Source organism: Uloborus diversus, unplaced genomic scaffold, assembly GCF_026930045.1.
Source record: "Uloborus diversus isolate 005 unplaced genomic scaffold, Udiv.v.3.1 scaffold_17, whole genome shotgun sequence".
NCBI classification, from domain to species: Eukaryota; Metazoa; Arthropoda; class Arachnida; order Araneae; family Uloboridae; genus Uloborus; species Uloborus diversus.
In genome coordinates, this window is record NW_026558318.1 from 1,299,421 (window position 1) to 1,312,756 (window position 13,336).

Consider the following 13,336-nt stretch of genomic DNA (forward strand, 5'->3'; position numbering starts at 1 on the left):
CTAAAGAACTTCTGATATTTTAAACTATGGTAAACAATTACTCTGATGAATTTCTAAAAGGACAAAAAAGGATTTCTTTTAATTTTGATTTTTTAGGAAGTAACGACAACTTTTGCTAAAATTTTGTTACGGACGTAACATTGAACTTCATTTTTTTAAAATTTAAATTGCCTAATTTCATTCTGTAAAAAAATTAAAATAAATGCATGCTATTACAGTATTATGTTAATAGTTTAAGCTGTACGGCAATTCATTTTGTTTATTTTTATTTTGCTATTAGAAATAAGCGTTTGAAAATGTGGTATTTTTTTGTGATTGTTTTGAAGACCCGACTATCATACTTCCAACTAGGAAAAAAAATTATTATTTAATTTTTATTGAAAAAGCAATGCAATATTCCGAAAATACACATTTCAAGCTTTACAATGATGTATAATATAACAACATAACTGCAATATGAAATTTTGACTTACTGGTTTCACTTTTCATGGAATTGCCCATATATATTTCAAAGATTTTCAAAAATCATAACCTTACAAAATATAGCTCCCATAGAATTTGGGTGCTACTTAACGAATTTCAAAAATTACTCATTAATTACGAATATATTTTTAAATAATATTTATGAATAGGTTTCTGACGTTGATGAGTGGTATTTCTGAAAGTTTTATGAATATCTGATTTGGTCAGGTTGAGTGCACTGTTGGTTTGACATGGAATGATCCATACATAACACACATTGAGACAAATATATGTTGTAAGCGTCGTAATATTTATGACGGCGTAGAAAATTGTTCTGCAAAACTATTGTGCAAGAAAATAAAGCTTGTCTTTGCAAATAATAATGCCTACACTAATAATAAATATATGACAACACTTAGCATAATCACACCAAAGATGATTTCCCATTCAATCTTGAATATAAACAAGCTTGAATTTAAGTCTCCTGCCAAAACGCTAAGTTACATTTGAAGCTTTTCATTATCCCTCATGAAATTTAACTTTAAAAGTTAGAAATCAAAAGTGCTGATGCAAATTGAAAGTATAACAAAGCATAAAAATCGCATTAAAATATATCCCCAAAATTTTTGACTAGCGTTCAAAAATTCACCTAATATTAAATTGCTCAAAAATCTTAATAACTCGAGCAAACACCATGAACGATTTCAATGTTAATGAAAATGTTTAACAAAATCACATTAGTTCTGATGACATGCTACAAAATATGTTTTTGTGCACTATTTTGAAAAATAAATAGAGAAGTAACAACGAAACAAGAATCATTTTACCCCTTTTAGTAATCTCTTAACACGTTTACTTGAAACGGAGACAGCGTTTTGCAAAATGTAACACATTCGAAAGCAAGCTACAGTCGAGTCCCGATTTACGCGAGGGATGCGTTCCAAGACTCCTCGCGTAAGTCGAAATTTCGCGTTGTGGAAAAGTGTTGTGTATATAAGTTTTTTATTAACATACCCAGTCAATATAGACATTTAAACACCTTTTAAACTGTTTTTGACCATTTTTTAACTTGTTTATATTACCGTTTCTGACATAAAGAGCTGAATTTGGAACTACTTTGATATACCCCCCCCAAATCGAAAATTTGGCGACTTTTTTTTCTCGCCAAGCAAAATTCTGTCGGCCGACCCGACGAAAATGAAGAACAACTATCAATTTTTCGACTCAAAATTCCCTGAAACGTTTCAACAACACTATATACTGTAGGAATGGAATATTGAAAGCTAAAAGATAAAATTAATTAATAGAAAAAAAAATTAGAAAATACAACCGCATTTGCAGCAAAATATAGCAAAGCAGAAATCTGCTTGATCACTTCACATAGAAATGGCGAATGAATGAAATGGTGATAAAACATATATGAAATCCAAAAAATTGTTGCCACAAAAGTTTTTTTAAAAAAACTCAAAAAATGGTACAAAACACAAGAAAATACTAAATTTGACAACAGCAAAAACCTAAAAGCTGAAAAAACCTAAATTGGCAACACCAAAATAAGAAACAGCACTCCTAAAAAGTCCGTAGGGAGTGCCAGATTTGGCGAGTAATTTTTTTTTTTTTGGGGGGGGGGGGATATATCAAAGTTATACCCTGAATTTTTATCGTATTTTTAAAAAAGTTGCATTATTTAACATAAAATACTCTTACGATGCATAAAATCAATGATCAATGGGAGACAGAGACATAAAAATGAAACAGTATGGTACGCACAGTATGTAGTAATAATAAAGCATTGCATTGTAAGAGATAAAATAAGTTACATTTATAACTTAAAAATTGAAGATGACGATTTATCCTACGCAATCTGATTGTTATTCTAATATATTTTTTAATACAGCAGCTTCGCATTTACTTTTATAACATTTACATCTATGGTAACACCCCTCTTTCAGGGTCTGTATAATCTACAATACAAGAGCAGATTCCAGCTTCATAGTGTTTGCATTTTGCTTAAACACTACTCTGCGAGCTTCATATTAAAACTAAGGTCTGGACTTATACGGATTGCCTTCTCTTGACTTTTAATTATACGTATGAAAGATTCACTTATACCTAATTGTCGTGCTACCTTCGACCCACTTTCTAGTTGTACAAGTGTATCAAGAATCTTTAACTTTTCTTAAATTGTCGCAAACTTTCGCTCTTTGTTTTCATCTTCAAAGTTTACATGAAACAGCGTGCCTAGGTGCCACAATATTTTATCACCTTTCAGATTTAGAATAAATAAATGATAAATGAGGAGTGGTGACAATGATATGTTTATAGTGCGGTACGTGGTAGTTTGCGCAGTCAGTGATACTGAAAGGATGAAAGTACATTCACGAAGTCAATGTTTAGTAGTCAATAACAAAACTGCAACTTAACATCACAATTCCTTTCCAAATATTTTCGTGTTGAGAGCGAGAAATTCGCTTTGGCTCTAAAATTCGTTGCTCCTGAAAAACTCGCGTTATAGCCATTTCGCGTAAGTCGGATCGCGTTGTAGCGGGAGTCGGCTGTATTTGAATATCATAAACTAAATTCCATATTATAAACTAAAATGAAAAAAAGGAAGAAAAATAGCGAACCCATTGTATCTTCTGGACTTCTGTTCTTTCACACCCAAAACAAATTCACAGTAACTCTAAGCCTAAACAACACTGGACTGAATACGTGGCAAACTAAGTTCCGTTGCCGATGCATAAAATAAATTTCAAAGTTTGTCCAAAAGTTGAATTAAACTTTTTTCAAAAAAGAATTTCGTTCTTGAATTTCTTAAAATCTAATACTCATTCTGTGAACCCCCGCCCATCTTTTTTTACTAACCAAATTTTAATATTTCATGTTATAAGAATAACGATCGAGACTAGAGTCCCTATATGAAAACGTAGTTTTCAGAGTTGCGACAACAGCTACGCTCGGAAAGCGCAACCGGTTACAGGGAAAGATAGGGTTGCCGCCGAGCTGCAAGATTGGCTTTTTTCTTAACCATCTTTAATACGATTAATTTTAAATTAATCAAAAAGATTCCGAAACAACGAAAATTATATTACAGGAATGAAAAAATAAAGAAGATAATGAAAATTAAAATGAATAAATAAGCAACAAATAACGAACATAAAATTGCTATTCCATTTTCCTTTTTTTTTAACGTGACTCATTGAAAAAAAGTGACCAATCTTCCTTACCTTGTTATTATTATTATTAATTACTCCCAGTAGGCAAAATATCTTGCCTCAATATTGCATAAAGGTTGACACGCAAGAAAAATCATCTTGCATTAATGCTGCCATTGTTATGTTACTCCATTTATGCTGTCAGCAGGCTGCCACAATATTGACTGACAAGGTGTATGCAGCATAATATCAGGAAAATATTAAGGTAGGCTGCTTTTGTAATATTGCATACGTATTGATATGACAGGATAATATCAAGATGTTGTCATGACAGCATGAAATCAAGGTCTAGGCAAGATGATCTTGCTTTTGTAATATTGCATACGGATTGATATGACAGGAAAATGTCAGGATACACTGACATGACAGTATGAAATCAGCATGTTTGAAAGGTGTTTTATCCATTTATTGAGCAATCACGATTGCTTGTTGTCCTCACTTGACCGTCTTTGGGCGTCTGGTTCCTTTTTCAGCTTGGACCAGCAGCACCACCGCCCACCGTCCTCTGCAGGCGCGGCCGGTCCCGAGCTATCCGCTCTCCTGGTCGGAGGCGTCCATGTCCTACACACACGCACACTCACACATATACACACAAACGACTTCACACACATACACTCACACACGCGTACGTGCATACACACAGGCCTACGCAAGCCTAAACACACACATAACTATGCACACGTAACCACCCAGGAGGAGGGGCAGGAGCCGTTTCTAGAAACAATAATTCCAATGAGTAGAGTCGTGTTGCAGTTCGTGATTGCGAAAAACATAATTTGAATTCAAAATTTCAGAATTCAAATTAATTTTCTTTTTTTTTTATTTGTATTATTTTCACTTTAAACTCGAGAATTAAATTTCATTCTTTATATAATTATTTCTGTTATTCTTCAAGATAGTTTTCTAGCCTAAGAATATTTTCTTAAAGCTAACATCTGATTGGAAATTCATATTAAGGTATTAATAGTACTCGCAATTTAATTTAAAAAATGAAAATTTCTTCGTTTTGCGTAATACTTGACTTATTTTTAAATTCATGCTTCTAAATGTATTATAAAGACATAAAGTGCCTAGTTAGGAATAATTGCGCAAGTTTTTATAGCACATTTAAGAGTAAAGATAGCAAAATAATAAATAAATGCAATAAAGTACATTTTCAAATGGATGTCAGCATTAAAAATATCCCATGGACAAAACATATGAATTTATCTTAAAGAATAACATAAATAACCATTGAATAAAATTAATCTTACTCCTGAGATTGAAGTGATAATACGAAATTCTCGGCTTCATGTCCTTTGTTTCAAAGTCTAGGGACGAAAAAATTTTCGGCCATTTCTAAAATTGATCGCACATCGTCTGCGATATGACTTGTTTAGTACTACATTAATAAACAAATGTAGTTATCAGTCATTCATAAGTTATTCCTAAAACAATACTATTCCCCACTAATAACTAAGCAACCAACTTAACGAAGCCTAAAGAATGCAACGCCACGTGCAGCTCCTCTGAACCGACTGAATCGAAGGTCGAAGGAGGAAGATGTGAAAGCAATGCGAGGGACGCAGGGTAGAAAGAACTGTGCGCATGCGCAAGTATCAACGAAGGTCCACTTGTTCTGTTGTGTACTAATTACCTTGACGGCGACAGCATGAAATCAATATCTTCTTGACGGCGTCAACATGTATGCAATGTTGTTATTGTAAGGTAATATCAATATTGATATTTTAAGATGAATGCAATGTTGCATACGTGTTGTTATTGTAATACTGCTTTTTAATCTTTATGCAAGCTTTATGCAATATGAAACACGTTAATATTGACGCCGTCAGTATAATATCTAGATTTGTCAAGGTTGATGCAAGAAATTTTGCTAGTAAGGGGACTGCATAAAACGAGATCGAAAATCTTCTTCAATTGCTCCCCCCCCTGATATTTTCATTGTTCTTGGTGCTACACCTACCCCCTCTCCTCATCACACCCAGACATAACTATCTGAAAAATCATAAGCAAAAGCTTGTATTTTATGGCTCTGATAAAAAGATGCATGACCTTGAGAGAATTCATTTCAGTGTGGAACAAAGCAGACAGCGAAATTCAAAGCGGGGCGGGAGGAATCCAGGTTAAGACAGTTAATGAGATTAAATCATGTGCCATGATAGCAAATAAAATTCTTAAACTACCTCCTAAAATTTTCAGCACTGTCTGCACCAGGACCCTCCCTCTCCCCCACCCGCCTGTTTCTTTTCACATTGAAATTAATTCTCTAAAAGTCATACATATTTTTTATCACAGTCTTTCAGTTATATATGCTTCTTCGGATTGCTATATACGTCAGGAGTGACCACAAAGAGGGGTGGGGGTCATAACGTAGTCTGTACCCTCAACAATTTCTGAGGGGAGTGGTAAAAAAGGTTTTTGATCTCATTTTGTTGAATCTCACAATTGTAAGAAAATGCCATCTAAATGGGGGGGGGGAATCAAAAGTTTTTTTGTTTTAATTTATTTATTTTTGATTTAAATTATTTTTTTAAAACTGTTTATACTTTTTTTATTTAGTTAGTTTGTGTGTCTTTGTATGTCATTTGCGTAGCACAGAACTTTTGTAATAAAATAATAATAATAATTAAAAATAAATAATCATAAAATATTTTTTTAAACCAAATTTATTTTTAAAAAAAAGAGAAAAAATACGAAAGGAAAAAGGGTCGAGAATATTTTTTTTGGGAGGGGGTGATTTTTGCTAGTGAGCTTGGGGGAGGGGGGGCTTCCCTGGATTTCATATGTTTAAAGAAAACTGCTGTCAGAAAGTTAGGTTTTAGCATCCAATGAAACAAAACAAAAAGAAAAAAAATCGTATTAAGTGTAAAAATACATTTGGCAAAAACAAAATGTTATCTGTTAAATGCACCGAGAAGAGTAAAAGAAGCTTTTAACGAAAATTTACGAAAAACAAGGACATTCTTTGTGTTTGAAATTATTGCTTTAATTCTCTGACCGGAACTTATTTCATTTTCGAGGCTTGTTTTCCTCACGCTGTTGTGACTCAAAGGATAATATTTTTCATTTCCAGGTGTTAAGGGAGATTAACCTGGGTTGCCTTAGATGCTTGAAAGTTGAAAATTTGAAAAAGTATGCATATTCTAGCAAGATATCTAATAAGTTTGACAGTCCAAAACACATCGTGTTTACCTGTCAGAGAGCTTTGTTGGCCTCGTTATAAGCGCCATCTAGGGGCGAAATTCCCTGCCCCTGTCCCTCGTTTTCGAGGCGAAAATAACAGGCTCTTCAAGCAACAGCAGATTCTCGTAGGCTACGGTTTGACAGTCCAAACACATTGTATTTACCAGTCAGAGCGCTTTTTTTTTGGTCTCGTTATAAGCGCCATCTAGGGGCGAAATTCCCTGCCCCTCCCCCCATGGAGTCAGGATCGTTCCTACATTGACTTGACCGATGCGTTTTTTTTGGTTGCGTTCGACGAACCTCACCGGTCTACCGGTGAGTAATCGGTTACCATTCTAAGCAGTTGATTGGTTGATTGGAGCACGTGATCAATAGCTGTCACGTGATTAACAAACCGGGAGCTACCGGTCGTGCGGGGAAATTTTAGAATGGGATTTTTTTAGGAGGATAAAATGTTTAGGGGTAAATTTAGGGGTTTAAATTTTAGGGTTTTATTAAGTGAAAATGTTTTTCTTTTGCCTATGAAAATGCTATTTTTTGATTGTTTCATGCATTTTTTTTTACTTACATATACTTTTTGAGCCTTTGTAACCATTGGTTTTGATCAGAAAGGACATAAAAATGATAAAAAGGACTTTATTTCACTCAGCAACGAAAAATAGCAATGGTCACGTGACCTTTTAATCCCATGTGTGACGTCACAGTCAAAAGATCACGTGACTTTCTGACGTCATTTATTATTATACGGCTCCGGATGTTGTGTAGTATTTTTGAAAAAAAAAAAAAAAAAAAAATTCGTAATGGAGAAATAAAGCAGGTTTCGAGTGACGATTGTTTTGAATTTTCTACAATTTGAAAATGTTATTTTCAAAAGCGGTTTAAATGTATTGATGTTTAAAAAACTTAGATGACATCTTGATTTATCTTATTTGCAGAATAAAATAGTCTTTTGATGGCGGAAGGCAGAAGTGTTTGGCGCCTCCTTTGGAGTAATATGCGGCAATCCTTGAAGATATTACCGGTCAAAGGAAAATTAGTGGGAGAAGATCACCTCGGAAATAGATATTTCGAAGGTTTTAGAGGTAAAATATTCTATTTCGACGGGACTTATAATGCCATGAATTTTGTTCATTACAGTCGAACCTCCATATATCGAACTTCCACATATCGAAATTTCCATATATCGAAATCCCAGCAAATTTCTATGTTCATTACATAGAAAAATTGTTTCTGTATGTCGAAAAAATTTCTATATATCGAATTTTTTTTCCAGACATTCGTAGATTTTTTTTGAGCAATCACGATTGCTTATTGTTCTCACTTGACTGTTTTGATGTGCTATCATTTTATTTTCCCACCAGCACCCTCTGCAGCACCACCGTCGACGGGCTCCTCACGATGCTGCTCCTCTTGCGAAAACCGTCTCCAGGTTGCATCCATGTCCTACACACACGCGCATACATACACAACTACACACACAAATACATACACCTACACACACACATAAACACATACACACACTCAAACACATACATACACACACGCGCATACATACAGACACCGACACATACATACATACACCTACTCATACACACACACCTACACACAATTACCCACATACTTTTCACACTCATACCTACACACAACTACCCACACACTTTTCACACTCATACCTACACACAACTACCCACACACTCATACCTGCACACATACACATTCCCCACCACACAGAAACACTCATACACACAACTACCCACACACTCACAGATATATACACACACACAAACACATACACACATAAACACATACACACACTCAAACGCATACATACACACACATGCATACATACAGACATCGACACATACATACATACACGTACTCATACACACACTACACACAATTACCCACACACTTTTCACACTCATACCTACACACAACTACCCACACACTCATCACACTCATGCCTGCACACAAACACATATGCCTACACACACATACACATTCCCCACCACACACAAACACTCATACACACAACTACCCACACACTCACAGACACAAACACATATGCCTACACACACATACACATACCCCCCTGCACACATACCCCACCCCACACACATAAACACGCATGCCTACAGACACACACTCGTGATTGCGAAAAACATAATTTGAATTCAAGAGGTCAAAATTCAAATTAATTTTTTTTCTTTTTTCCTCTTTAGACTGTTTGTCTCATGAAAAATAAAGGTTAGGGGAGAAAATGATGTTCACTAAAGGTCGCTACGAAACTCAAAAAGAATCGGGGGTTGAGGGGTGTGTGGATAGGTCGTTGTTTCGTTCTAGAATTCTTAAATTCCCTCAAGTTTATTTCAGGTATCTTAGTCGTAACCAGTAACATTGTACAATCAGTTTCAAGTCATCCCCTTTTTGTCTGTCGGTTATCGTCCCTAGTCGTTTTACCTGCAGTAAAAATCATTCAAGTTAAGTAGATTGATTTTTTACTTTTCTCTCAATTTGTCAAAACGAAAAACCCCTAATGTTGCGAATCAAGTTGAATTGCTGAAGAATGAAGATGTATGAAGGCGCAAAAATGTAATTTCAGTTATTTTTTTAATTATTAACTTTCATTTAATATGGTGCTCGTATAAATTAGAAATTAGGTTTCATACACGAAAATGAGCTTTAATTTTAATGCTTTAGGAGACTTTTATGATAAAATAAGATTGTTTCTATGTATCGAAATTTCTATATATCGAATTTTTTTCCGGCAATTTGCTACTTCGATATATGGAGGTCCGACTGCATTTTTATGGTACATGTCGTCTGTAAATGTTGATTTTGCAATGATAAAACAACAGAGCCCAATACAGGCTGATTTTGCTACCGTTTTTCGGTACCTTCACAAAAATCTTGTTTTGTAATCAGTACTTTCACAAAAATCAAGTAATAAAATCAGTAGCTTCACAAAAACATCGAAAATTTCACAAAAATTCACATTTTAAAATATAAAATTTGTTTCTCTTGGTCTGTTGGTTTATATGAACAATCGCTTAAATAGCAACCTTTTTGTGGTATTGTAACTCATTTTTAGCTGTTTCTCGCGAAAGTGTATTTATGCAATATTATCGCAATCTTTAAACATCTGTTTTGGGGAACCACTTTTCTCATAATTTCCTATATTATACACAGTACATAGCCCATTAAGCTGAAATTACGATGGTATTTTTCGTACTTCTTAGGTTTTTAGCTCCCCCCCTCCCCAAAAAAACGAAACCTGTTAAAAATAATCCTGGATGACATTTACACTTTTCGAACTAAAATTTCACTTGTTCTACTTCTCTTTTACAAAAATTAGGATGCCTCTAAAAGTTCACAAAAACAATGCTGATAAAAAAAAAAACTTTCACAAAAATAGGTAAGGAGTAAAAAATCCTGGATTGGCCCCTGAACAAAGGAAATGTTATCCAAATTCTTAGCGTCTCCATTAATAATTATCGAAGGTACTAAGCACCTATTTTCTATCGTATCCGATTGTGCGGACACTCCTTGCAAAAGAGATGTAAAGTTTGAAATTGCATTCAAGGTTACAGAAGGTCACCAAGTTTTTTTCAAACATTCTGGTTTTTTACAAGTTTTGTTTAGTTTCTTAATACCAGTGGCGTAGCGAGAAAAAATCCTTGGAGGTTAATTTTTTCTGAAGTTTAAAGTAAAGCTATGCCCTCAAGTTTATATACACACACACATAATATATATGTATGTATGTATGTATGTATGTATATACAGTGAAGCAGCACCATTTATATGATTTTGAACGGACTGTATGAAAAAACATATAATTGATAAAAACGTACAAAAGAGAAACGTATAAACGGTGCTTCACTGTGTATATATATATATATATATATAATTTTTTGGGGCTCATGGGGGGGGGGGGGTTCTAACCCCCTATCCCCCCCCCCTCTGGCTACGCCACTGCTTATTACAGATATAAAGACTGGTGCCGCGGATTGAGTCGTAGCGAATGTTAACTTAGGGTCTTTTTTGTGAAATAAACAACAACAAACTTGGGGCTGCACTTATGATAAATACATGCACAGGTACATACATATACGTACATAGATACGTATGTACTTTAGGGTTGTACAAAAATACATGAAAAAAAAAAATTTCTCCTAGATAACAGGACACCGCTCAATATTTTTTGACTTGTGGATAGCAAAATACTGGAAAAAGTTTAGCTTCTTATTTCAACTGAAAGAGGGTGCTCACCTCCCCCCTCCCCCCAAACTTCAAATGTATGGAGAGGGGGGTTAAAAAATACATTGAACTGAAAAAGCAATGCTACATAATTATCATGTACGCTAGTAATATGCATATACCAGGGTTGACAAAAACCCGGGTTTTTTTTAAAAAAGTCCATGGACCCAGAGTTTTTTGGGTTTTTTTTAAATAAAACCCAACTAAAGCTAGGTTTTTTAAAAGAAATGTGGCAAGGGCACCCATATGCAAAATTTTAAGGAGGGGGGGGGGGGGGCTCAAAAATTTTCCCCATGGTTTAGCAAAATATTTTCCCCGTAGAAATTGATTTCAGTACAGATTAGACACATTAAAAGTTGACATTTTTAATAACTTATCCATTAATAGCTGAAAAAGAAATTTTTATACATTTTTTTCAAAGAAAAAGGCACTAAAAGCAAGGAATTTCTCATTTCAAAGGGGGGAGCCCCCCCTTGCCCCCCTATATGGGCGCCCTTGAAATGTGGGGTTTTTTTTTGTCTTTTTTAGGGAAAATATGGGGTACTTGTAAGTACCCCAGTAAGTATATGGACAAAGCGCAAAAATTGTCTTGGGGTAAAAAAAGCTGGAAAACTAGTTAAAATTCAGCGTTTTCTGAAGAAAAATATAAAAGACAACAAAACCCAAGAATGGTGAAGTTTCAGATTTTTTAGTTTCCATGCTTACCAACAGTTAAGGCAAAGTTACTTCTCGAGTGATAAAATCTATTGTTTGTTTTTAATTATTATAATTTTTTTTTTTTTTGCATTTTACTTTATTGTATTTCATTTTGTTATGCAAAAATACTGTAGAACCTCAAGTTGTTTAAATCCCTTTTTACTGAATTTCAGCTTAATCAATACATTTCTTTGAACTTTATGTTGCCTGTTTTTTTATTTTTGTGTACAGAGTAAGAAATATTAAACTTTCTTGTAAGATAATGAAAATACTGTACATCCTATTCTGTTTTTTGTCTGACCGTTTGAGAAACCTGTTAATTTCTAAAAAATATACCTTGCTTATTTGAGATTTGTGACGTGTTGATTTACAGAAAATAATTCACATGAAAACCTTTTAGCTAGAATAGTTTCCTCTGTACAATCTACAAATATCGAGAAAATCAGACGTGACAGGACTTAGTCAAGATAATTTGAGTTATTTATTGAGACTAGTTAAAGAAAAAAGTTAAATATATTTATTTAAAATCTTTGAAGTATTTTTTTTTAATTCCGTCAAGAGTTAAGAAATAGGGGAGAGGGGGCACCTTTGAACAATGTAAATGTTAGGATCTTTAAAAAAAATGTTATGTTTTTAATGTGTATGGCAGCACATTACTATTGTTTCACTGCAGCAAAATAAGCCAAGTTTAATCATTGAGCAAGGTATATGTTTTTTTCTCTCTGAAATCTAAAGTTTTCAAAATAAAGTTGTAAGGTTTTTGTAAAAAAAACCTGTAATTCTATAATTCTAAATGATTTTACAATATTTAAAGATAAGTTTTAGCTTTAACTTTTAGGTTTAGTTTTGTTATTATTCTTAAACCTACTTGAGTAAATTGATCTAATTCCTAATTCCATATGATTGGGTACCTTTGAACAGAAAAGTTGGGGCACCTTTGAACAAATGAAACTTAGAAGAAAAGAGTTATAAATGCACCTAAATATTACTATTTTATTTTGGATTTAAAAGAAAATTATGAAAATGAAGACATACAAATTACTGAATAGTCTGTTTTTTAATATTAAAGTTCTACTGATATATAAACACTACTTTTGATTACTGCTCTTGTTTTTTATTTTGCATATTGTCATTATTCCTATTAGAGAAAAATGTCTTTTATAAAAAAAATCAAATTTTGAAGATATTATTTTGGATACAGATGAAGAGGAAAAAGCTCTTGTTCTAGAAGATTTACATGTCAACGATTTCATTATAGTTCAATTCCAAACTAAACGAGCCGTTTTTCATTACGGTGGTCAAATTGAACAGCAATTGCAAGACGAAACTGAATTTAATGTCAGGTTTCATCGCAAAAAGGAAAGCAATAAGTTTTACTTTCCCGAAGCATCAGACACCAGCACAGTAGATTTCCAAGATATAATAAAAAAACTGCCACAACCACAGGTTTCTGGAGGGACCTTACGTGCTGTTACAACATTTTGCTTTGATGTCAATTTTGATTCATATAAAATTAAATAGTC

At 33.8% G+C, this 13,336-nt stretch overlaps 1 protein-coding gene across 1 annotated transcript in view; it reads left to right on the forward strand.

Moving 5' to 3' along the window:
• Positions 1-7,746: 7,746 nt before the first annotated feature.
• Positions 7,747-13,336, forward strand: part of LOC129233101 (NADH dehydrogenase [ubiquinone] 1 alpha subcomplex assembly factor 2-like) — a 74,111-nt gene continuing 68,521 nt past the window's right edge. Inside the window, exon 1 of the mRNA XM_054867160.1 lies at positions 7,747-7,942. Coding sequence (XP_054723135.1) covers positions 7,813-7,942 — 130 coding nt within the window. The 5' untranslated portion in view covers positions 7,747-7,812. The remainder of the gene's footprint in view (positions 7,943-13,336) is intronic.